Raw genomic sequence first — 27,334 nt, forward strand, 5'->3', positions numbered from 1 at the left:
CATTTACTGTTAACTTAAAAGCAAAATTAAAACGGTAACCCCCAATCTATGCGTGCAATCACCTTTACATAAATCAAGTCACCATTAATGTATTTTTTTTTTCCAAAAGGCACTTGCATAATCGGCCATTTTAACTCTTATCAAAGGAGATCGAAACTCAAATTAAAATCAGCTATTTCTTTAATGACAACGACGAGGCTGTTTCCAAAATCCGTTCAGGGTTTATTTCCTCCCAGCCCGGTCCCAGGGCAATGCTGGTTCGCCTCTGTGTGCAGACTGGGCTGTGCCAACAGCAGCCAGTGTGTGGCACAGGGACAGAACTCTGCCTACAGCAGGGACTCTGCAGGACAAGAAAAGCACAGTGCTTCTATCTTAGAGGCTACACGAGCTGAACAGGTTTTTTAGGCTTTTGGTGTGGTTTGGTATTTTTTTTTTTTTATATTGACATCAAATTGTTCTGCAGCAGAAAATCTAATTGCTGCACAAATACATAGGTTTTTTTCTGTCTTCTTACAAAAGCTATTTTTTCACCTTTTTTCCATTATACCTGCAAACAAGATTATCAATACAGAGAAATACTAAAGGACTCAAATTTTGGGTGTTTTCTAAATTTACACATCTTCCTTAGACACGAAATGAGTTTTCCCTATTTTAGAAGTTGTTATAGCTACTTTAATGTTGCAACACAGTAACATATATTACAGTTGGTAAAATTTAGGAAAGCTCTAACTAGCTTGATAAATATTTGCTGAAAAACAGGATGAGAATATCACTTAAATCGGTGCTATCATGTTTGACAGCAACAAAATGAAAGCTAGCTAAACTTCCTTGTCTTTGAAATAAACATGCTGAACAGTAATATGAGCAATAATACAAGAGGAAAATTATCCCACTTTCTTCTACTTCAGTATTTAAATAGTCAAAGACAAAACTTCTCAAAACCCTAACACAACTGTAGGTATACTGCTTGTACATGCCTCTTCACAGTATTCATGAATATTACCAGGGATTTATTATAATAAGTAGATCCCTGGATACAAAATATTGATTTTAGACTTAAAAAAAAAAAAAAAACAAAACATTGAACCCCCCCCCAAAACAACAACAAAAAAAAAAAAAAAAAAAAAAAAAAAAAAGAAAAAAACAAACCAACCAACCAAAAGAAATCCCCTTACAAAAACCCAACCAACCAAAAAAAAACCCTCAGACAAACAAGAAACAAACTGCCATGTAATACTTGAAACATATCCAAAGACTGGCTTGAAACTTTATTACTAGCAGGATTGTAATAAATACTTCTGTTAAGCATGTCCATATATATCAGAATTTAGGTAATAAGGCTTAAATTTTCTTTAGTAAATAAAACCACATACGAAACATTCAGTTCAACACATTATGTATATTTCTGGTATAATTAAAAGACAACAGCTCTGGGTAAATAATTATATTACATATTTATAACTATTGCAAGAATAGACATGTTTTGCATAATCTTCAAATTTTAAAAACAAGATATACAGTTGAAGGTACTAGAAGAGGACATTCAAATCTTTCAAAAGACTACCCAATCTTTCTTCCAAAAAATAAAAACCAAAATAATGCAAGTTGTTTTCTGGCACCTACTTTCCTCCCACAATCCCGTCCCCCTTCCACACACACAAAGCAGCATCACAACCAAATTGTATGTGTTTCTCCTCTGGAAATGTGTCATGGCAAATAAAAGTGGTTACAAAACTGTATTCCCTCTAAATTAGGAGTTCACCAGACATAAACACATAGCAGTGTTTCATTTTATCATCCCCTGTTCAACGTCAGATCTTATATTAATTTAGACGGGGTACTTATACGAGCATTTATGCCCCATAAAAAATTGAATCAACCGTTTTTTAAAAATTGTCTTTTACTAAATAAATTGTTCAAATTTAGTCCCATCCCACATGCCTTGATGTTACTATTCCACTGCACTGTTTCTCCAAGTATCTAGTGGGCACTCAATTAAAACTCATAGCTTACAGGTCCAACTTTGCAGACACATTAACATTCATAAGGACGTAAGCGTAAATACAAAAAGTAACCTTTGTAAACAGTTCTCATGTCACAGCCAACACAGAACGTTCAGCGAAGCACTCAAGTCGCCGCCGTTAGGACAAACAACCTTACAACTCAAACACGTACTCGTTAGCCAGACATATTCTGCGGAATATGAGGGCGGCCAGGGCGAAGGTGAGCAGGACGATGAGCACGGTGGAGCCCGCGTGGCTGGCGTTGCCGCGGGGCTGCTGGGCGCGGCTGAGGTCGGCCGAGGCCGGGCCGCGTCTCTGGCCCTGCTGCTGTGCGCGGCGCTGCCGGGGGCTCAGCGAGCCGCTGCTGCCGCTGCTGCTGCCGCTGCTGCTGCTGGGCACGGCCGGCGGCTGCTCCGGCCCGGCTGCCGCGCTGCCGCTCTGCCCCTCACGCTGAAACACAAAGGGCGGGAACCGTCGCACAGCGCATTTCATCTCTTGTCAGCAACAGAGAAAATCGTCACGACTAAAACATGCTCTGCAGATAACTGTCACTAGTCATGTCACATGTCACTAATAATTGTTATAGCTGGCTGTTTCTGCCCATACGCTATCTCCTGAGTAGAAGTATATTTCAAGCTGAAAATCAGCAGTTCTATAGACAAGAGAAGGCTGAAGGAAGTCTGCCAAACCGTACTTGTGTTAGATATTTCAAATATCTTTGTCTAGGATTTGTTTTAACTCTTTGCTGCTCAAGAAATCCTCTAGGTAGTTGTATCTCTGAGGATTTGCAATGTCACCTATACTGAAGGGGAAACAAGACAGGGAAGCCAAAAGAAGGATGGAGAGAAGTCCAAGAACTGCAGTTAAGCAGCGCTGCAGTGCTTCCTGCGGACATCTGAGTCCAGAAGCGTGTTCTCATAACCACCGCCACTGAAAAAACAAAACGAAAATCCTGACCACAAACCACCTGATGCCAGCAGGAGTTCTGGAGCACAGCACGTGTGCAGACACTTATCTATTGCCCTCTACCGGGCACACTCGGTCTGGCATTACAGGTACTAAAAAATACACTTGAGCAAATGATGTTCTGCTCATGAGAATTTTATGCTGAAGAAAACAAGTTTCAATCTTATGAACTAGAAAATATGACATCTGATCTCCCACCAGACTAATCCTGCTTGCAATACTAAAAAGCTCAAACTTCCAACGTTTAATATTAAAAATAGTAATACAGTGCAGTCATTAGAAATAAACATTTTCACAAGGTTCTGTTTTAAAGTGTTTTTAAAAAATAAAGCTCTGAGAAAAAACTGCAGGTTTTTAAAATTTTTAAGTTTCATCTTCAGTCCTCAGAAAATACGATTTTCTGGTATTCCTACTTAAACCAATTTGCAGCTATTTTCCAGAGTTAGCTTTCTCCCCCTTTGCTTCTAAAAGATTATTGTAACAGCAGGTAAAACTAGAATTCTGGACATTTTAGATTTTTTTCCAAAGCCTTTTAATGGACTTGGCCAATATACATAACCTTAAGCACTACTTCAGCCATCTACTACACCCATAAAAGATAATCTTTCCACATGACTTAATGGGGAATGCCCTCACTGCATATCAGATTTGACAATCCACAAGACATTGAACAGCACTTGGCCTTGTGACTCTTCTGTGTGTGGATAAAGAATTCAAAATTTCCACCTAGTCGGTGATTTGTCTCACCAAGGGAAGAGGCCTTCAATTCCTACCCCCTCATCATTCTATTTCCCACTGTTTATCATTTGCAAGGAAGTACTGATGCAATTACTCTCCACATTTGATAACTTGCTGTTTACACAGGCATCTAGCCTAAATAAGGAAAGCAGCTTGGGTAGCTTCAAAGAAAAATGTTTTTAAAAGATAAATTTTATCAGCAGAGACAGCCAAGAACACCACAAGCAGCCTGTTGTGATTTCCAGTACACTGCAGAAGAAAGCAATTCTGCTTGTCACCTGAAAGCTCCTCATGCCAAGGGAAATAAAGACTTGGGGAAGCCAAGCCTTTGAGAAATGAAGTTCCTAGATTCATCTACATTCCCACCATCCAGAAGGTGAGAGGGAGAGAAGTGAATTCAGGACACAAGAACTACCAATTCAGTAAGCAATGTTTTTCTTCTTCAAACAGTTTTTAAAGATATAAAAAAGTCTAGATATCTTCCTAATCCTTCATCTTACTAACAAAAGTAACTAGCACTGGCTGTCATACACATCTTCTCAATACTGCAAAACTTAAATTTAAAAATAAAACAGAAAGGCCCTGTTCTGAATGGAACAAGCTGTCATACACTGACATGAACAGATCTGTGATTCAAGAGAAATCTCACTGACAATTTCAAGGCTTTAAGTTATTTTTCTGAGAAAATTATAGATGGATTGGGCCAACAGCAGACCAAAGGCTTCAGACCAAAGCTCAGCTAATGCACCACCTTGGGATTCCCAACATAATCAATGGCCAACTATTATGTGCAGAACAAAGCTAAGAAAGGAGTGATCATCATGGCCCAATAAAAATTTGGGTCCAGGTGCTACAGTATCTTAAGTAATAGAGATGACAGACAGATAGATAGACAGATAGACAGATAGACAGATAGACAGATAGACAGATAGATAGACAGATAGATAGATAGATAGATAGATAGATAGATAGATAGATAGTTTTTATTTGTTTGAAGACTTAATTGTTAAGAATGCCAAAAAATGGCAGATGGGCTTCACTATTAAAAAACAAAAATCACAATCATCTTGTCTTCAACTTAATGGCAAGTCTTTAAACTCTTCATAAGCAAAAATTACAAGATTTTTGGACAAACACAACACCTCACATGACACAATTTCCATTGTTTCTGCCAATTAATGGTTTCTGCCAAACCATACTGGAAATGTAGATGAGGGCTTAACAGACTAAAGATAGAAATATTCAATAATAATTACATTAAAGCCACCTTTAGCATCTGATCTTTATAGACATTCAACACACACATGTCACATTATTACAGACTATTTATATTACTACATGTCACATTATTTCTGAAGCTTCCGAAACTGTTAGGACTGATAGAAAACTTTGCTCCAAGGACATCTAAACAATTATTTGATGAATAAGCTATTTCAGTAAAATATACTTCTATCAGAACTAACAAAAACTTGTACCATCTAAAAAAATGCAAGTAATGAAATTTATATCATGTTCAGTCTACTGAAAAATGGTAGAATTCATTGCATCCTTTATATCTCCAGTCCATTATTTTAAACATTTTTATCAGAATACTAGAAGGATATTTAATAATCTTAGAAGGGATGTTTTAAAAATACAGCAAACTCAGGAACTCAGGACCATATAAATCCTCTGGGTTACTGAAGCCTCTTTTACTTATACCAATGGTCTGGGGAGAGATGCAGAAATCAGGACAGGTCAAACACTTGTTTGCCTGTACAACTTCTAACTGAAGAAACACTGAAGTTTGACACAGCATGGCTTAATGGCTAATACGAAAAATGTCAGGTTTTTAATGAATCAAAGTTGGGCCAAGTATTCTCAATTGTCAAGACATTTAAAATGGTTGCTGTAGCATTACATAACTAAGACATCATTAACAGAGATAAAGGGTAACACTTTTTGCCAATATATCATTCAGAACTTAAAGTTAAGGGCTTTATAAATTCATGCTTCAGAACATAGCCTCATTTTCTGACAGAAAACTCCTTCATCAGCTCAAGAGTAGCTGGCTTCAGTTACACTGTTTATTTTATCACCTTCATAATGCTTCATCCAGTCACTATTATCAGTGCAAGTCACTACTTTAAGATACTGCTTAATAACAGGTGTACTGAGGCTTAATGCATTCCCAGGTTATCAGAAAACAGCCTAACTACAGTTTTTACCTTGTTACTTAATAAAGCTCACAAAGCATCGACTTTATTCATTAGCTATAAGCCCCAAGGTGGGACATCATTCCATATCAACGCACCAAATGTATTGGTACAGATTTGGTGCAAGTTTAGACACCCATAATCCACACAGATTTAGTCTGTGCAATCAAGGGGGGATGCAGCCCACCAGCCTCTGCTGCTGAGCAATCTGCACTGCTCTCCAGCCTCCACTAATGAGTCCCACTGTGATCAGAGTTTTGGTACCAAAATTTAGGTGACCACTAGACCCAAGTCCCACCTGAGTATCTACAATATATTCCTTCAAAAAAATTGTTTTGCTCAGATGTGGAAGGATTTCACCTTAATACTAGGGCAGTTATTTTTATCAAGCCAGCTTTCAGCAGCAGTACCTTGCTTGCACTTTGAATACTCAAACAAGAATAATGTATCATCACTTTGCCCCGAGTAGACATCAACAGCTACTACAAATAAAATAAAGTACTGTCAGAAGTAGTCTAGTCAGAGGTGTTCTCTGCATTCAGTTCAGACTCCTGAGAAATACTGCATAATGCAGATTTTATATAAAAGTATGCAGGAGTTCCAGCATAAATATATGAACTACATACTTTAATCAAGACTCCAATCAGCTTAAGAGGACAATTTAATAATCAGACTATGCCCAATAAAGCTCCAAGATGGACCATACCGTTGCACTTGCTGGATCTGGGAATGCTCTGGCTGCACCATCCTGCTGGGGCTCACGTGAAGCAGCAGAGGGGTTCAGCCCTGATGTGTTTGAGGGTCCAGCATCAGATCTCCTGGATGAATTGACCTCTGCCTACAAGAAGCACATATGCACACGTCACAGACAAGATCAAAATTGCTCCAAAACAATTTGGCTTATTTTGGAATGTGTATTTCTTTGCAGAGAATATGAGGCTTACCAAAATGTAATAATCAGGTGTGCCAGCTGTATTCTGATGACACAGTAATAAATTTAAGAAATTTTCATTCTTTAAAAATAAGACTGCAAATCTGCAAACAACGGTTTAAAACCCAATTTTGTTTGCACATATCAAATGTAACATTCAAAAAAAAGCACGGATGTAGACAGCAAAAAATAAAAGTCTTTAGAAGATCCAAGACATTATGCCAGAATAACACAATTTTTAAAACTTTTGTTTTGCGTGTCCTTAAGACAATGTTGGCTTACTGTTGATACAAGTGAATTAGCACAGCCTGTTCCCCCCCAGGACTAAAGAGCCTCTGGTGAGTGCCAGTGTAATCTAGCTGTACTGGTTTCAGTACAAAACTGCCTCACAGACAGAGGGGGCATATATGTATGACACTACACTGGGTAGTATTTGCATACCAGTGTCCACTATTTAAATTTCAGCACAGAGTAAAAGAAAAAATTCAAGTCTTTCAATACTGCTTTCATACACATTTACAAAATGTCTACTGCACATTATTTCCCAGAATTTAGGTTTCATGCTTAGGAAATCTGAGACAAGAGATCAGTAGGGACATGTAGAAGAACACAAACCCCAGAATATATGCCAGCAATAATCTCTTGGGAATGGAAAAGGATATACCATCATAGTGCTGAACTGGAATACTTCTAAAATTTACACATGTCAAAAAAAAGGAAGTCTTGACCAGATCAATTTTTGTCAGTAACCAAGTCACCTCTCAAGTCATGTGTCTTGATCCCAATTTATTACAAAATGACAACTTCAAATCTATTCTTCAAATGCAGACATGGTGGTAGTGGTGGTAGTAGTAGCAAGAAATACAAACAATGTATTAGAAAACAACCAGTTACAGTGATAACAAACTGGTAAGATCACAGTATAATAGTCTTTCATGATAGTATTTAGTGTGAGGAAATTAGGTTCTCTGTTTCTTTGTATGTATTACCTCAAGAGAATCCAAAAAATGCACCAAAACAATCTGGAAATGCATTTAACATTTGAAAACTTAGAATCTGCTAAGAAGACTGCTTTGTCTTTGCAGCTAACTATTATGAACTGTAATATTAGACAGGAAAAGTTATGATTCAAATATGGATCATCAACAAAGCAACACAGAATTATGAAACATTTAGACTGGAATGGAACTCCAGATGTTCCTGGTCCAATTCTCTCTAGAGTCATGTGAGACAAGTTTTGAGCATCTGCAAAGCTGGGGGTTCCAGAGTCTCTCTGGGTAGTCTGCTCCAGCATCTGACAACCCTCAGGGTGAATCTTTCTTTCCTATGTCCCATCTTAAGTTCCCCAGAACCAGAGGACCGATTTTCATACTCTTGGTTCTTTCAAGATGAGCTTATTTCATCTTTACTGTTAATCTCTATAAAGCAGTACCAAATGTGCATTTGATTTACTATAGTTTATGAAAGTACTAATATCTAGACTGAAGTCAGACTAACATTCAAAAGATGACCAACATCTTTAAACATATGAGGGTGAGCAGAGAATTTACTGCAAAATATGCCTTGTGATGGCAACATGAAGGTAAGCATACTGTTTTACAGTGACACATATCCTATTAGTGATCTCTTTTTCTTTTTCCTTGTTTTAAGCAAAGTGGAATTTCTGCTATATAACACCTAAAACACAGGAAACTATTTAGAAGTCAATATAAAACTGATACAAAATACAATTTACTATTAAAACAAACAGGAACAAAGGTGGATGCTCACAGAATCAGGAAAACTGTAATGAGAAGATATGTTGGGGTCTTTTCCCCCTCCTGAATTTCATATTCCTATCTCAATATGACTTTTTAAAAAGTTACCATCTTGTTTAAAGCTGGTAAGAAACACAATAACCCTGGGATCATCTACACATAGTTAGGAAACCTCTTATTAAAGGATGAATGCAGAGTTGCTAGTATGTTTGCTAGTAGAGAGACTCTCTCAAATTATACACTCAATCAGCAATCTGATGTTAAATACTACCCCATAAATTGATATGAAATGTATCCAAATGATTAAAAACTTCTTTATTTTCTGCTAGTAATTCCTACTATTAGTTTATTACAAACACATCAATTGAACACCTCTGCCTAACAACAAAAGATAAGAAAGTCAAGCAAAGCAGAGAAGCAGGAAGCTTAAAAAATACCAACCCCTAAAATTTGATTTGAGAAGGGAAGAAAAGTGCAACCAGAGGACAGAACTGATTTACCTTATTAAAAAAAAAAAAAAACACAAAATCACAATGGATGGTGAAAGGCTGTAGAAACCTAAGGCTTTTGTTCATTTTTTCCCCTGACAAGTGCTTGTTCTTAGGAGGTGGTGTCAAGCACACAGATACATGGAAAGCACCTGTATTCTTTAAAGACTGATATCTCTAAGCCTTCAATTTTAAAACTGAAAAAGGTATGAAAACATTGTTTTCATGTAAGTTATGAGTTCTTTCTCACAAAAGAAAAAGCCAAACAAAACCAAACTCTGATATTTCTAGAATTTCTTTGAAGATTAGCAGTTCTTAAGTAAAAAACAAACCTACAACTTTAAACCCTTATATACTGTAAAAAAGCCAGGAAAAGGCAACCCATTGTTTCTCCAAGCAGCTCAGCTTTAAAATTCTGTCCCTGTTTTTTGTATCTTTGTAAAATATTTGGAGATGTTTTTATTCTAAGTGTTATGGCATAGGGATATGCACGTCCTGCAAAACTGGCAGGAATGCTCAGAAGACAATCTTTACTTTCCTGGCACACACAAAAGAAGTAAAAAGTAGCCTTTAGGACACTATTAGAAGAACATGGGTGATAAAAGGGAACATATTGGCAGCCCTGATCGTAGTGAGGCTGTGCTCTACACTAATGCCACATTGTCATATTGTAACTGTAGCTCCCTGCCCTCAGGCACAGTAGTCTTCCTTAGTGGCTGATTTAAGAGTTTAGTGGAAAACCCAGTGAAAAACAACACTGTGCATGCAAGACATGCAATTCTCTAAGGAATGTATTTGTCTAAACAAACCTTGCTTTCACTGAAACACAAGCTAGAGAACACATTTCTCGGTCACAGCAACTTCCATACCAGAGTTCAACTTTCAGTATCTTCAGATAGTAGCAGAGTAGTTCAAAAGAATTTGCAACCATTTTTCAGTAGTAATATGTTTTATTCCTTCCATAAGCCAAAAGGAAAAAAAAATCACAAAGGTAAAAAATTTAGGTTAGCTTTGCCCAAACTTTTGTCACACTTTTATGATAAAACTAATTCTGGAGAATTTAATCAAGTTATTAGTGTTGGAAAATGTGGAAGTAAAAGCAACATAGGCAGTTTTTACCACAGTGGTTACCACTAAAATTAAAACTAATCAATCAGTGCTTGAGATGCACAACTTATTAAGCAGCAAATTTCAAGAAATACATTCTTATTTTCTCTTTCGGACTATACTGAAATAAACAGGCTTCCACATAGCAATTGATGAAGGTCTTCTGAAATGATGAATGTTTCTGTGATTTCCAAGTTTTTCCCTCAGTATTTTCTTTTCTAATTCTCTACAAGAGAGATAAAAGTTTAAACAGTGACTTTACCTTGAAGCTAATTTGCCTGGCAAGCTCTTTAGCCTCCTTGTCTGCCTGGCTTGACACACTTCCAGATGTCAGTGGTAAGAGGGCAGTCTTCATAGATGTGCCACACATTTCACAACAGAAGTCTTGTGACCTGCCCACAAATGACATAGCTCAGAATAGCATGTTCTCAGTGTTCCTGTGTGCTTGTTTAATAAACTATTTGCAGAACAATCCACAGAAAGACAAGTGGTAGCAAGGCCAGTAACTTAGAAGTACTTCCCTCTGCCTCAAATCACACTATCTTGAAAAAATATGTTGAGAATTATCTATATTATATTATCTATATATAACACAAATTCTCTCATGTCATTTAGGAAAGTATTAATAACCGACTTCAATATCACTATTATTTATACTTTATTAATAATTTCTTACAATTAAATTACTTATATCTGCAGCAAATAAAAACTATAGATTGTAAAGATTTAACTGTTATTACAAATGTTATACTGGACCCAGGAGCTTGCACCTCCAATCCAGGAATTTCAGCTTCCTGGAGAACAGAACCTTCCCACACCATCTCTCTATAGGGCACACTGCAAGTGGCTCTCCAGGCCAGTGAGGAACCACAGAGACTCGACAGCACAGTACCAAGACCAACCTACCCCACTGACTCACTCCTGTCACTGAATACCACTGAAAAGAGCCTGGCTCTACCTTTTTTACAACTTCCTTTCAGATAATTGTACACATGGATATGATCCCCTGAACATTCTCTTCTCCAGGCTGAACACTCCCAGCTCGTTTACTATCTCCAAGGATGAAACATGTTCCAGCCCCCCAATCACCTCTGTGGCACTGCACTGAGTTTGCTCCAGGACGTGTTGTCTTTCTTGTACTCTGACCTGGTCACAGTCCCACCTGAGCCCAGCACTCCTGATGTCTCACCAGTGCTGAGGACTGAAGTAGGATCACTCCCCTTGACCTGCTGGCAAGGCTGCTCCTTGTGCAACCCAGGAGACCATCAGCCTTCTTGGCTGCCTCCTGATCAGCATGGTGACTGCCAGAATCTTCCCTTCCAACTCCCTTCTAGTCAGCTGTTCAGCTGGTGTTGTTCCTCTCCAGGGGCAGGACTTTTCTCTGGCATTCCTCCAGCCAGCTGAGGCTCCTCTGGATGGCAGTACAACCTTCTGGTGTATCAGCCACTCCTCCCAGCCTTGTATCACCAGCAAACTTGCTGAGGGTCCACCCTGTCCCATTATCCAGGTCATTAATGACACTGAATAGCACTGGCCCCAGCACTGACACCAGGAATACACCAATAGTGACCAGCCTGAAGCTGGATTTTGTGCTGCTTATCACAATCCTTTGAGCCAGGCAGCTCAGCCAGTTCTTAATCTACCTCACTGTCCCCAACCACCTAGGCAGTACTCCATAACTGAGGATAAGAGAAAGGACACCAAAAGCCTTGCTGAAGTCCAAAAAACAACACTCACTGCCTTCCCTTTGTCCACTAAGCCAATAATTTCATCATAGTCACAAACCTAATCTTAAATTAACTTCCTAAAGATCATTAAGAAGAAGTTGCTTCAGAATTTTGAACTAATTTCATTATTACTTAAAGACAATTATACATCATTATTTTGGTTGTTTTCTCCCCCCCTTACTATCAATTCCATCATATCCACTTTCTCTCCATGCTGCAATTAGTACTGTATCACAATGTTAATTACATCTCCAAGACTGAACTTCAGACAAACCTCAAATATGACCACACAATACTGGAAGGAACGAAGTGCTCTCAAAATATTTTGTTTGACTGCAAGTTCCAGGTTTGCACAATACTCTGAGAAAAAAGTGACCACACATGCAAAGCATCGAACTTGTTTTATTTGGAACAGATAAGATAAAGACTGAAGCTAAGGGACTAAAATAGCTTATTTTCTACTCAATGCATTACCCTAAAAGTGAGTGAATGTAAAACAACAAGAAACTCAACACTTACTTCTTTGCAAGAGCTCTTCTTTCTTCTGGTGTGTAATCTAGAGATCCTATTGCTCCTTCACCTTTGGTTGGCATAAATCCAATGATGGCTAGTAAAGCTGTTCTTACTAAAATGGGAAAACAGAGATATAAACAAGGTGGCAGAAAAAACAGTTATGTAATTGCATTCCACACTTGGCAAAGTTGAATTTCTGACTGCAAAACTTCATTCTGCCAAGTCTGAATTTCCTACAAGCAGCACTGGTTTGGGGTTTTTTTGGTACACTGCAAGGCTTTCTCAATTCTGTTTTAAGACAAGGTGGTAAACAAAGAAAAAGCCAACAGTCAACAGAGAAGAAAAAAATCAATTGTCACAAAAATGTTGCATTAAGGTGAGTGTTCCAGACTTTAAAAACTGTGAAAAAAATTAAAGCAGAACTAACATATAAAAAGTGGTTGAGGGGAGAAGGGGAGCAGGGGGAGAGGAAAAAGATAAGATGGTTCACAGGGAATTTTTTTTTTGCATCTGTTTTCAATTAGACATGAATTCTGCAATTTAGTGCACACAAGCTAAGTTTTTCTTTTTTGTAAAGTATTGCAGAATTTGTTCCATTTATGTCATCATAAATAGGGGAAGGAGCTCACTTAAAATATTAATAACTGCTTGTAACAGAAGTCATCTGTTCTTCATCTGAAGCCTCTCTGATGACAACATCTGTACTTGGACTTTGTTTTACAGATGTAATGAAATTTAAGAATTCAAGACACTTGCCAATACAGTTGGTAAATAAATATCCCATCAAAATAAGTACCACAGAAAAGAGACAGAATATATACAACTACTTAGAAACACAGTATTTTCTACTCTTTAAAAAAACATTGGAGATGTAACAAAAGTTGAAGAGTGGTCTGCTAAAAAACTCCTAAAATCTTACTAACATATTTTAAAAGTGAAACTGATATAGAAATAATTGATATACTGCACTCAGCCAAACTAAAATTACTTGAACATAAGCATATTGCCTTGGATGAACTATGCCAGCTGTAATAACAGTATTTTTAAAAATAAAGATAAGAGAAAATTCAGTTATTCTGAACTCAGACCACATTATCTTCCTCTTGAGTGCTCAGAACCACATCATTAGAATTGAAAACTCACTTCTATTATTATTCAAGCTGGCTTAGTGATCATGCAAAAACAGGGTAAAGTAACAGGATTTATTTTTGTAAGAAAAATTTTAACCAAAACACACAAAGAATATTCTAAGTAGTCTGAGAATTCTTAATGCTTATGTATTCAAGTAAGAAGAGCTTACCATCACCCCTCAGCTTCTCAGCCCTGGCATTTACTTAGTAAGATCTCCAAATCATTCAATTTCACTCTTTTATGACATTATATTTGACAAATTCTCCCATAATTTTACACCCTCAAAATCTGTCTCCTCTTACACTATAAACATTCTTCAGGAGATTTTTTTTTTTAGTTTAAAGAACAAGTTGTTTAATGGGGGTAACATTTATCAAGGAACTGTTACTTACTACTCCACGAAGGCTGCCATGTTTCAGGATGATGCCCTGAGATGCTTAAACAAATTTTCTTCCCCACTTCAAACCTGCCATTTGCCTTCAAAGGAAAAAGGATACAATAAAGCATGCCAGCAGTTAATTCTCGAGTTTTTGTAAAAGTTGCAAAAATCATGATCAAAAGAATTCCATACACAAACAATATGTGACAATTATACTACTGCCAACACCATAAAATTTCAACTTGCTGAAAACAGAACTCTGTCATCTGAGTCTATTAATGCATGAAGAAAACCTTCTACAAAACTATGCACAAAGGAAGGCTTTTGCCTCAAATTACAGGTCTGCCTTCCTACATCTGAGCAATGTATTCAACAGAAATCAAGAGGGCCCATGGGGAGAACAGAAGGCTAGAGAATCACATCAGCAATGTGACTGCTCCCAGAGGAAAGAACTTCCATTTATTAGGCATAAGGCTTCATGCAATTCAGAGATTACCAAAATAATCTTGGAAGACTTTGCATCTTCAATTATACTGTATGTGCCACCTTTCTTAGAAAAATAACATTATCTTAAATGCCAAGAATCTCCCTATGACAAAACTGGTAACAATAAAAAGGAAAAATGAGTAAGCATGCTTACTTACCGTCAGCAGAATAATGCTGGGTGGTTTCATGGGATATTCAGGTGGTAGCACTATTCGCCCATGATAAATCCCTCCATCAAAATCTGAATCTGGAGGGCCTCTAACAGTGAAGTGCCATTCAAAAAGATTGTCCTAAAATGCCCCCATCAATGGAAGAAGGGGGGAGGGGAAAAAAAAAGAAAAAGTGTTCATCACAGAAACAGACAAGTTGATGTCATTTTCTTGAACAAGGACAGGCTGAAGAAACAGTACACAGGCAGAAGTTTGAAGAAGCCAAAATCAAGTAGAGAGTTAAGAGAACACAGCACTAAGGATAAAGCAAGGTAGGGTTCTGGTAATTTTCTTGTGCAAAAATTTGCCAAAACCCTCAAATTCATTATCCAAATTCTTTATGCTAGCTGGATAAATTATTAGAAGAGCTTTACTACCCAACAGATAGAAAACTGAGTCAATTAAGAGTAAGATCCAAAATCTTTAGATCTTTGCCTCAGTGAACTATAATTTCTGGAGAACCAAGGGGAGACCTACACCAAGAAAGAACACTAATAACAGCCTTCCCAAAGCTCCTTCCATGCCCTGGTCAACACAGGGATTTGACTCACACCCCACAGAACTATTTTCCCTCCTCCACTAACAATTTTGAAACAGGTACTGTGCCTTATTGCACAACTTTTAAATGTAGAGTTTTATCATCATTGGACATATAAATAACTTCTCTTTAAACATTATTTCTTTGGAGCTTTGAGCTGGGATTTGTGTATCAGAACTTGTGCTGCCAACAATTTCCTAAATATTTACAAGCAGAACAACTCCTACTGTTAGGACAGGAGCCTAAAAGAGGCTTGCTGTCAGTGAATGAGATCCCCCAGCTAATGCTAAACACTGCTATTACAGCACTGGGACTGCCCACATAGTTGCAGTTTTTACAGTCTAGGAGATAACTGTCAAGGCTTCCAGCATTTTCTTTCATCTGCCAGTGTTCTCTTCCCAGTGAGACACTGTTCCAATCCAGAAATAAGATCTTCGTGTAGGTTACAAATAACAGCAAGAATTAAACCTCTCATTTTACCACAGGAAGGAGAAGCAAGCTACAGATAAAAACCAGCAGACAATAAGGAATATTTTATAGCACCTAGGAACATGCATTATTATGTGAGCACATCAAGGATGGTATACATTTCTGCAAACAGCTAAAAATCAAACCTCCCAACTGAATACCACAGAACACTGCTTTTTTAAATTAATCCACTGAAGTCAGAAGGGATTTCTGTTTAAGCTTCTAACCACCAGAACTTCACTGTCCTCTCCATCCAAAAACTTAACTGGGTGTTTAGACAAGAAGCTACCCCTTAAGTGAAATCCCTCTCTCTTACAATGCATCCAGAATTGTACACATTTGTGTTTATCACAGGTTTTCTTAAAAGCAAAACAACAATCCTCAGAGATCACCTTAAGAGTTTCAGTGACCAACTCAGCAACTGAGCCAGATGTCAGGTTTGGGTACGAAAAGCTTGATTTACATATCAAGTATTTCCACAGTCTTGGGAAGGCAATGGGGGGAACAAACACACCCATGCTATAAAACTACACAGGTGCCATGTAAAACTGTCACTAAGTACTTTTACCAATACCCTGAACTAGAAGACCATTGAAGTTGAATTCTGCTGCTGATTTCCATCATAGGGGAAAAAAATCGGTTTGCTATCGTTTAAATATGTAAATTTTAAATATATATGCATTTTAGAGAAGTATATATTAATTAAGAGTATATATTAATAAAACAGCCTAATTACAAGCTCTTGCAAACATATAGAGAAACAAACCTCCAAAGGCTGTGCATGATAATGATCTGTAGGATCCTTCAGTTCTGCAGCCTCTTTCATCAAACGTTTGACAGCTGAAAAAAAGGAAAGCATAAGACATGAAAATGAAGAAAATAACTTAATATGCATCACATAGAAAAAATACATAAAACATTTCTTGAAGAACTCTTTTCAGCTAAGTAATTTTCTCCAGCAGATTCCAGTTTCTTCACTGGAGTTCATAATTCAAGATACTATATAACTACTTATGATGACTAAACCCTAAATGGGTTATACAAGCATAAAGTTATGAAAAATCCGTGCATGGCCACAGAGCTTCTCAACACTGAACACCGGGACTAAAGTAGTTTTATATTGGTAATTGCACCAAGCAGGAGGAAAAACATATGTATCATTAACAGAGTTTCAGACTACAAGATTTCCAAGGCTAACAACCTCAATATTTTACAATATACGTGCACCTTTAACAACTGCTGAAAAGCTTTATCCTGACACCTCCCATGACAATTACATGAATACTCCTTTAGTTGATCAAAGGGTGGTCACAGTAATACTTGAGAGAAATCAATATATCACCAGGAAGAGGAGAAGAAGTTTTATGGAAGATTTGAAAACACATATGCCCAGCCTGAAAAATTTACCCAGGGCCTCTGCAGTTGGAACGTGCCACCAAGTATTAACACCCAGCTATTCTATCATGACTTCAGGATACTCATTAGCAACCTTCTCCAACCTTCCACTTCAGAAATACCAGCATCACCTGTATTTTCTCTATTTCCTTCTTGTGCCCTCTTTCGCAAGCTCTATTACATCACTTATACTTCAGGTGCCCTCACGTGCACCATACATTAATAAAAAACTCTGACCTCCCCACACAGGAATTCTCCTTCCAATCTACTGTGAAAAGTTCTTTTCCTCCTTCACACTTTTGGACAGCTGTAAACAACGGCTCAAAGTTTGAGAATTTCACTTCTTACAACCCAAACAGAAAACCAATTACGTGGAAATCTGCTGCTGCCAGTTACCTCAGTCCTGCTGCTGCCACAGGGAGGTGTCAATTGAACACCCTACAGATCCCACAAGGTCATGGCACAGCCAGCAGCATTCAGGCTCTGCTGAGTAACACTTTGTCTCTTTCATCTTCATTAAGGTTTACCAGTTCATTAGAGAGGAATATAAGAAAACCAGTCTGGACCAGAAAAGGCTTTGGACTCAGCATTGCCTCACAGCCAACAAGGCTGGACACCTTTAGAAGAAGAGTGGCACACACCAGGATGAGCTAATTCAGGAGTGAACACCCCATGAAGCAAAACGGTGACTGTGAGAAAACTGAGAATGTATGTAACAAAACCTAACAAAGACAGAGCACTCATGGACAAGGCAGACAACTGTTACTGAGATTTCCCAGCTGAGAGACCAGCACAGAAAAGAAATACACCCCCCCATAAAAGCATCATGTGGAGTCATCTACATTCACCAAGGGAAAGCTAATAGAGCATAATACTATGCCACTCTTAGGGCATGAAACACAGCAACATCAAATTGAGCTCTCAAACACCAGAGACATAATTTCCTTATAAGAAGTTTTCAGTATTAAGCAAACTAGGACATCTCAAAAATCTACCACGTGACCTAACTTCAGCCTTCCAATACCTGAAGAGAGCCTACAAGAAAGATGGGAAAGGGATTTTTGTAAGAGCATGTAGCAACAAGATGGGGAATAGCTTCAAACTGAAAGAGAGTAGACTTAGATTGTATATTAGGAAGAAGTTCTTCCCTGTGAGGATGGTAAGGTGCTGGAACAAGTTATCCAGTGAAGTTGTGGATGCCCCATCCCTGGAAGTGTTCCAGGCCAGGTTGGACAGAGCTCAGAGCAACCTGGTCTAGTGAAAGGTGTCCCTGCTCATGGGGTTGGAAGTAGATGATCCTTTAGGTGCCTTCCAACCCAAGCCTTTCTATTATTCCATGATTCTAAGCAGCATGTGCATGTAGAAAGGCTGAGAGCTGGGCCTGTTCAGCCTGAAGAAAAGGCTCTAGGGAGACTTTACTGTGACCTTTCAATACTTAGAAGATGCTTATAAGGGAATGATTTTGAACTCCAAGAGAGTAGGTTTAGATTGGACAACATATGGAAGGAATTGCCCTGCAGTGAGGGCAATGAGACACTGGAACAAGCTGCCCAGAGAAGCTGGGGAGGCCTCATCCCTGGAAGCCCTGAAGGCAAAGTTGGACAAAGCTTTGAGCTGTGATCTAGCAGAAGGTGTCCCTGCCTGAGGCAGGGAGGCTGAACTAGATTACCTTTAAAGATCCCTGCCAACCCAAACCATTTTGTGTTTCTCCTCCCACCTTGCTGAAAAATACCACCTGAGAGGCTGCAAAGAGAAGCCCAGAGAGGTAAAGGTTCATCCTGAGAATGCGTGATCCAGTGAAGAAAGCCCGAAATTTGTTTCTTCTTTAAGCACTGCTGCAGTATTCATGAAACAGTTCTTCCTTTGGCTACCAAATACTGCAGTGGAAGAAACAAGCATAATTCACAAAGTCTGCCTGCAATAAGTCGTGGTATTTCAACCCACTTAAGTCATCCTGAGTCACTGAGTAAACAATGGGCAATGGCAATTCTGAAAAATCAGAACGGTTTGGACCCATTTGAAATAAAGAATCGCAGACTGTCAATAAAGCCAAAGAGTATTGCTAATTCAGCCAAAAAAAAATGTCAAGACACTGAATTTGTCCAAGACAGGTTTTAGAGACAAAATAAGTTATTTTTTAATGTGACATGACCATCAACATGGAAAATAACCACATTTTCAAAGATACACCCAGTAACACTTAATGTTCATCAAAATTAAATCCTGAGGAAATTAAGTTTCTAGGCTAGAGATTACAGGAGAGCTCCCACCAAGCAGGAAGTGTGGGAACTCTCTACTGCTCTGTGGAGGAAAGACAGAATACTACAGGTCAAAGGCTCTGCCTGACAATCTGCCTCTTGTGTTACACTGAACAAAATTTTCTGAAAAGCAAAATATGGATATTAAAAATCTAAGAATCAAGTTTAAAGCCACCAGCTTTCTTTAGGATTGAGTGGTGGTGGAATAACAACTAATGAGCAAAATTTCTACAATAAATGCATATGTGATTCAAAGATTCATTTCTGCCAAAAACCACGTCCATTCAAATTCCACTTTTGTCAACCTTTACTTCAAGCTACCCTCAAACTTCAGTTCACACAACTGCTTCTTTTGAATATATCTGCAGGTCACATTCAAGTGCTCCTGCTGTGTGCCCAACCAGACAAGTCTGTAGCTAGTGGCTGGGGAAACCTTCTGGACACAGAAAATGCAAGTGATCAGTCTTTGTAAACATCGGTGTTAAAGCAGTGTTAAACGACTGCTTAAAGGGACGACAGGATTTGAACATCAGTGGTGTTTTCTTAGTAAATCATTATGTCTTAAAAAAAAAAAAAAAGTGGTTGTGCATGACAGTATCTTCCTCAAATGTACAGCAACCTTTTCATTCTGAAATGAATTCTCAAACTTCAGTTTGAAATTTCAGTTCCACTGTTTGAAAAAGAAAGCATATAATGAACAGATAAATAATGGAATCCAGAATAGCTGGCATAAAGCTAGAGATCTCTCAATCTTTCAAGATGACTTATCTAAGCTGGGAAAAGAAGAATAAAACAACCTGACAGCTTTTACTGCTTTGGCAAATGTTTCCTACCTTTTTATTTATGGCTGCTATTATTATTTTTTTTTCACTTTAAGCAAGATTTAGAGGTCTATTCAGAAAAAATACAGAAGAAGAAGTAAATTTTTCCCTATGGCTCTGCTAACCAAAACAGCACAAGTAAAGATGCAATTTATTTACTGAATACAGGTTTTCCAATGAAAGTAAAACTCCCATAAAACCCTTCATCTCAGAGAAACTTTTATGACTACTCAATCCACTTAAGTGATTAGTAAAACACAAGTCATCTTTGTTATGTGTTTTTCTATTAATGAGGCTACTACTGACAATCAGCAAAAATATTACACAACAATAATAGAAAAAAAAAATGAAATCACATAAACAGTTTGAGACAAGCATCAAGTCCTTTCAATTACATGGATGACATTTTGGGAGGGTCTTCTTAAACCCAGCTGGCTTTGTTTTCTTCCACCCTCCACTCTGTAGCTGACCATTGAGCCAAGAGTGCCTGACCCACAGCTGGTGTAACCATCAAGTGACCCCAGAGGTCACAGTGCAGAGCATCACCTGCTGAATCACCAGTCCCCACAGCAGCCCACAGTACCTGGGACCCAAACTCCATTGGCATTTAAAAGAAAATCTCATTTAATAAAGGTAAGGTTTAAATTTCTTGCAAGAGGAAAATAGCACTGAATCACTCTGTCAGTAGCTCCACTCCACATCATTAAAAAACCCATCAGGATTAAGTTTATGTGTAAAGTACCTAGGATTGCTCATAAAATGACAGCACTTGATGAGCTTTGACATTTTAAGTTTAAAAAAAAAATCCCCATTTTAAGTGATGTGGTCACTGACACATGCAAGAAAATATATTTAAAAGAAAGAGTCACAGTAGCTCTTTGATGTGGAAAATGGTATTTTTTCAATGATATTTTTTGCTGTACTCTCTAGAGAATGGTTTATTAAATCTAAGCATACAGAAACTCTAACAGGTTCACAGCAACCTGCACAGTGTCACTAAGACCTGTATGACATGTTGTGGATGTGATTCTCCTGGACAGCCTTAGAACCTGTGAATGATGTGTGATCATCTGTAAACTAATAATAATAGAAATAAATCCAAAACACAGCACTGAAGCAGCTACTAGGAAAAAAATTAACTCCACCCAGCCAAGACCAGGACATTCCTCTGGCAGTTCCTTTGACTTCTGCTACAAAACAAATGTAAACACCATTTGCCAAGAAACAGGCCAGCTGTTTTCCATCCTCAGGGTCTCAGATACTTCCCTTCTCAAGACCCGTAAGCCTCCTGAATAGCTCTTTTACATCTTCACAGCCTCACGTACATTCTTTCACAGGATCAACAAAGCATTAACAACTATTAAAAAAACACAAAAACTTTTAATTAGTCTTGTCTTGCTTTCCTCTCACCCTCAGAAACAGCCAACCTTTAGTCCTCATTTCCCTCAGGGCAGCAGGAAGTACAGCACTCTTCTTGTAGTTGCAATTGAAAACTTTTCAGTCCAACACAAAGGGGGGGTAAAACTTACAAAATCCAAGGTGCTTGTTGAACACACTAACATCAAACAATAAATAAATTTTTAACATCTGTTTAACGTTTAATTTTTAAACAATCTATCCTTATTTCATACACGGAACAGCTACTGGCTATTTCCTATTAGCTCTGTTTAGTTAACAAAGAACTGACACATGCTTGTTGGCACGGATCACTTGCACAAAATATGCAGTGGAGAAAGAAGTACAGTTGGTAGGAAAAGCAGCAATCATATTGAAGATGACAGCTAAGAGGATCACAATCTCAGCATTATTATGTTCCCTATGCCTTCAGGCTCCCAAAGCAGTGCCCTGGGCAACAAAAGCAGGGCAGCATGCCATGCCTCCCTCCACGTGCTCTCCCTAGGCCTGCAGTGCCCTCACTAATCAAATTCTCAATGAGTTGGTCTGCTGAAAGCAAAACACACTGCTCCCCAAAAACCTAAAAGGCATGGCTGTTAGTGGGCTGTGTGCGAGGCACTTCAAGTACGTGTTCATAACTCTTCAAGTGTCTGTGCAAATACCCACTCAGACACCTGGTCACAGCCTAGACAAAAGCGAGACGTTGTCACAACAAGAGCAGTGACTACAAGATTTGGTGTCTGATCTTACAGCAGGCCAAGGGTCACAGCTCTTGGGGAAAAAACAGTAAAGAGATTATTCCAAGTAGCTGTCTTATAAACTTCAGAAAATGGGGATGCTCCTGAGGCATGAAAAGGATGAGTCTGTACTTTCGTCAGCTGAGCTTTAATATTGATGGGAGAGGTTTATCAGCCATGTGGTAGCAGGCTGATATACATCGACTAATCCATTCTGAAATCCTAAGACAGAAAATAGCTTACCCTTTTACAACTGCCGAAAATACACACAAAAATATGAAGCAACAGCTTACAAGGCTTTGCCTTATTGAAGCAATACAAAGAAACCTGAAGTGTGGAGTGTGAAATTTCATCTCTTCCAAAATTAATGGTCTTTTTGGGAAGAAATAAAAAAGAAACTCAAGTTCATAGGCAGTGTGAGAAGACAGCATGAGGAGAATGCCCCCGTGGCACCCTGCTCTCACAGAGGGTAAGTGACAGGAGCTGCTGGGCCACCCCAGCCCTGCACTGGCCACGGCCTGTACCTGAGGCAAACAGAGACGGGCCAGAGCTGCGCTGCCTCTCAGCGATGTGGTGTGAGGGGAACACCTTGCTTTGTGCTGTGGAGAGCTACCATCTTTCTGATATGGTGGGATGAACTAACTGGCTGTAGAAACAGGGATAAGGAAGAAGATGAACACGTTGCCTAGGAGCAGGACAAAGATGTGTAGTAATACTGCTCTTTTGTGGTCTGCTTTAGAGTACACAAAGTACAGCAATGGAGAACCTAACTGATCCCCACTCACCAACCTGCTCTAGCACATTCACAGAAGAGGGATCCAGGTATTAACCACAGATGACCATCAGCTCCTTCAAACTCTACAGCAGATTTTGGCATAAAATAACAATCAATAAAGGCACGTGTTTCTTTTAACAATATTTTCCTATTTAAAATGTATTTTCATCTACAACATTATATTAAAGCAACTTATACTAACAGGGTTAGTAGGGTTTGCCCTTTAAAAGTCTACTGAGCAGACGATGTCACCATTTGCAGTTTGCTCAAGTCTAGCAGCAGATTTCAGCAGTAGAAGCCTCTTGTACAGGTACAAAACGATTACTTTTTCCACTCTGTCTCAAGATAGCACGTTCCAAATCTCTAAAGCTGACCTAAAGGTTAGCAGCTTGGTTGTTCCTCTACTGAAGGCAAAGCAACAACAATAGGCACAAGGTCAGCTACTTGTTTTAAAGCCTTAGAGGGCTCAGTTACCAAGTAATCCCTTCATCCACAGATGACACAACCCCTTGAAATAGAAAATACGGTGCATTTTTTACATGTTTTAGTGCCTTTACATTAATTGAAACTACCTTAATATTAGAATATTGTAGAGTTCATTGTAAGCCTTCAGTCAAATTGCAAGAGTAAGATGCCAGCACTAAAGTGCACAGGTAACTGGAACAAGATAGGAATTTGTAAAACATACACAGAAATATTAAGTAATTGCATATGCTCATCTACCTGGTTAGCAAGTAAAGTGCCAGACTAGAAGCAGTGGCTATACACAATTACTGTCAACTCATTTTAATGGACAACTGTGAAAGAAACAATATTTATTTAAAATATTTGTTTATATTTATTCAACACCTTTTTGCATATCTGTTCAGTGAACGATTTCACACATACTATTGACATTAATCTTTTAAAGCATTATAGAAATTTTAAAAGTTATTTATATAATTTACAAACTTTCACCATCTACATGGAAAGAAATAGTTTAATAAATTAATATGTAACCAAACATGCTTAATTTGGAGAAACAATATTAAACCATTGTATGAATTATTTGTCTTTGCCACATAAAGTTCATTTTGCTATGGAACAGCTGGTTCCACACGGTTTTCAGTACCAACAGGTGCTGAAAATCAATTCCAGTAAAGGTAATTTTCTCTTGAATACAGGGGGGACAAGTAGCAACAAAGGGGAAAAAAATTTCTAAATTAAGCCACAAATATTTGTCGTCTCCACCCAGATCCCAGGTGCTTGTCATACAGCACACCACCACTGTTTCTCATGACGTGGCGAACCACAACCAGGGAGCATGTTTGTGTGGCCTTGGAAATTCACATATGCCACACATCCTGCATATCTCCCTAAAAAAAAGTATTCCTTCCTGATATTTTAAATGACCACAAGTTCATCATTTGCTTAGTGATCCTTCTTATCTTTCAGTTATGCAACTTGGGTGTGAGGCTAAGGGACATAATTTAACAACAGACACATTATCCGCCTGAGGTGTGTTTGTAAACAAGCGTGTCATGACATTTGTAAGGTACAAGTCATCATAACATTCAGTTTCTCCTCACCTCTCATGCTGGTAAGAGGACGGCATGATTAAAAAATAAAGCCACTATTCATTACAATAACATGAAGCTGATAATGCCTGTTTCTCAACACCCGCTTAGGGGAAAGCAGGGACAGCAACCCACACGGAAACCCTCCCAGCCCTTCCAAGCTGCAGAGGGGTTTTGCTCCGGCAGTGCCAGCCAGGCCTCCGGCTATGCAAGCGGCTCCCAGGGGTGAAGCCCTGGCACAGCCGGTCAGAGGCCGCTGCTCCGACACCGACACGGCCTGCCCACTGTTTGCCTCCCAGCAATCCAAACCTGCCCTTCTAGCGCTGTTTTCTCCACATCTCTTGAGGCATCTGTCTCACTTCAAGGATTCAAAAGAAAGCCCAGAAGTTATAGGCATGAATTTTAACATGCAAACATGCCAAACCCATCATGGGAGCAAACACAGACGCAAGTAAATAGAGCCTGTACAGCAACACTTCTGCAAAACGAACTGACGCCACGCAGGCCAAGTCACCCTTGGCAAGCCGTCCCTCACACGCACCTATTCAGAGAGCAGGCGATGCCCGGGGGAGCAGGGCACGGCCACCCGACTAAACGTTCAAAGGTACGTTTCCACGATCCATCAAAACGCGTGGGCACACAGACCTGGCGGCCAGGGTGTTTTGAACCGAATTACAGCTCGGACGAAGGTTTCAACGCCATCGCACTGCGAAGGCAAACCGAACCCAGCCGGCCTGCGCCTGAACGCCGCCACCGCCCCGGCGCAGGGAACCCACCGCCACCGCCACCGCCGCGGCCCCAGCCCCAGCCCCAGCCCCCGAGCCCTCCGCGACCAGCTCGCCCGCAGCGGCCCTGGCAGCTCGTAAAGGCGCGGCCGCCGCCTACCCGGGCTCTTGAGGTTGTACCGGGCCTCCATGGCAGCGGGCACCGCTCCCTCCGCGGCGGCTCCGGCGGCGGGGGCAGGGGGTGGAGGAGGAAGGCCGGCCCCGGCCCAGCCCAGCCCGCCTCGCCGCGGGACACTCCCCTGACGTGGCAGCGGCGGCGACAGCCCCGCCGTGACCGCGGGGGGAGGCACCTGCCGCGCCGGCACCGCCCCGGGCCCGGCCCCGGAACGGCAGCCGTGCGGGGACGGAGTGCTGCGGCCTCCGGGTGCGGGGGCTGCGCGGGTGAGAATGGGCCCTGTCCGCCCCGAGAATGGCCCTTGACCGCCCCGAGAATGGCCCTTGACCGCCCGGAGAATGGGCCCTGTCCGCCCCGAGAATGGCCCTTGACCGCCCGGAGAATGGGCCCTGTCCGCCCCGAGAATGGCCCTTGACCGCCCGGAGAATGGCGCTTGTCAGCCCCGAGAATGGGCCCTGTCCGCCCCGAGAATGGCCCTTGACCGCCCGGAAAATGGCGCTTGTCAGCCCCGAGAATGGCGCTTGTCAGCCCCGAGAATGGGCCCTGTCCGCCCGGAGAATGGGCCCTGTCCGCCCCGAGAATGGCCCTTGACCGCCCGGAGAATGGGCCCTGTCCGCCCCGAGAATGGGCCCTGTCCGCCCCGAGAATGGCCCTTGACCGCCCGGAGAATGGGCCCTTGACCGCCCGGAGAATGGGCCCTTGACCGCTCGGAGAATGGCCCTTGACCGCCCGGAGAATGGGCCCTGTCCGCCCCGACCGCAGAGGTGATGGGGCGAGGTGCCGCCGGGCCTCGGCGGGTTTGAACACTGGGGGCTTGGAAAAGGGGCTTCCAGGAACCCACAGACCCAACACACTCCCCGCCCAAGAGACTTCACTGTAAGACTTAGTAGCATCTTGTTTGTTGGTTTTCAGGATCATGAAAGACTGAAATGTTGTCATGTGTCAATGGTGATTATTTTAGGCAAGTATTAACAGCAAGAGCTTGACTTGATTGTCACCTTTTCCATGCCATAGTGACAGAGAGATATTTAGATCTCAACTGCTTCTCTTCCACCTGGTTATAGGTGTAATACACTTGGGATAGAACTTTTAAGAACATACAGACAATATCTAAATTAAAGGGGTCAGAATCTCAGCAGTCTCTGTTTCCTTTTGTTTCAGTATAAGCTGTAAATAAGAATCAACCTCTTACGTACTTGTCGTCAGCAAGTTTGAAGCTCATATCTAACTCATATTGTCCTTAATCTGTGAAATGAATTGTTCTTCATCTCACTTTTACATTCTTCATAATCATGTTTTACAAATTAATTTTTTTTCTTGGTCTCAGTTCTCCTTTTCCCACTTTGATTGAACAGCAATGGCAAACAGTTGTAAATAAAACATTTGAGTGGGTGCATTTTTCACCCCATCATGTTCTCTCTCAATATTACAAAAAATCATGTTAGTGTTTCCTTTCCTGTTCTGTTGCACAGTGATGTGGTAACAGCAATAGGTAAAGAAAGCAACTTTACTCCTCATGAGCTAGCAAAATTTTCAAAGGGGCAAAGCGATTGTCCTTTTTACAGGACAAAGCACTATGGATGCTATAAAGGGTCATTAATGTATAGAGATGGGAAAAGATGGCATCAGACCTTGGGGTTCCCTCTTACAACAAAGCACCATAGATACATTCAATGGCCAACAACTCCTGATGACATTTCAGCATTTCTAGCTAAGAATGGTTGATCTGACCACTTGAGATGGTGAGCTGCAGGCACTGACTGTTGGATTCACAAACTATTTTGGTCATAACTCTCTTTCCTTGTCTTCCAGAGCCACCTTGCTGTGCAGATGGAGAAGGGCATTGGGACAATCTGTCACT

General features: G+C 40.1%; 1 protein-coding gene across 3 annotated transcripts; it reads right to left on the reverse strand.

Moving 5' to 3' along the window:
- Window positions 1-1,237: 1,237 nt before the first annotated feature.
- UBE2J1 (ubiquitin conjugating enzyme E2 J1) lies at window positions 1,238-25,608 on the reverse strand. Of its 3 annotated transcripts, none has more exons than XM_058021443.1 (8): window positions 25,459-25,608; window positions 16,403-16,476; window positions 14,580-14,711; window positions 13,949-14,033; window positions 12,432-12,537; window positions 10,448-10,577; window positions 6,609-6,740; window positions 1,238-2,453 (listed from the first exon to the last, which is right to left on the reverse strand). In XM_058021443.1, exons 1-8 carry the CDS (start codon window positions 25,487-25,489, stop codon window positions 2,157-2,159), a joined length of 987 nt encoding a protein of 328 aa, XP_057877426.1. In that variant the 5' UTR covers window positions 25,490-25,608; the 3' UTR covers window positions 1,238-2,156. The 3 variants fall into 3 exon arrangements, with proteins under 3 accessions (XP_057877426.1, XP_057877427.1, XP_057877428.1); XM_058021444.1 differs by lacking the exon at window positions 25,459-25,608 and adding an exon at window positions 25,115-25,231; XM_058021445.1 differs by lacking the exon at window positions 1,238-2,453 and adding an exon at window positions 3,320-4,061.
- Window positions 25,609-27,334: the final 1,726 nt, after the last annotated feature.

This window comes from Melospiza georgiana, chromosome 3 (assembly GCF_028018845.1).
Source record: "Melospiza georgiana isolate bMelGeo1 chromosome 3, bMelGeo1.pri, whole genome shotgun sequence".
Classification (NCBI taxonomy): domain Eukaryota; kingdom Metazoa; phylum Chordata; class Aves; order Passeriformes; family Passerellidae; genus Melospiza; species Melospiza georgiana.

Bases quoted from the DNA above. Each gene is read 5' to 3' on its own strand.
- UBE2J1 (XM_058021443.1), bottom strand. From the start codon at position 25,489: ATGGAGGCCCGGTACAACCTCAAGAGCCCGG. The intron at 14,034-14,579 runs GTAAGTAAGCAT...TTTCCTTTGAAG, and splicing joins CCAGCATTATTCTGCTGACG to GCAAATGGCAGGTTTGAAGT. The intron at 6,741-10,447 runs GTAAAGTCACTG...TGCTTCTTGTAG, and splicing joins CCAGGCAAATTAGCTTCAAG to GCAGAGGTCAATTCATCCAG.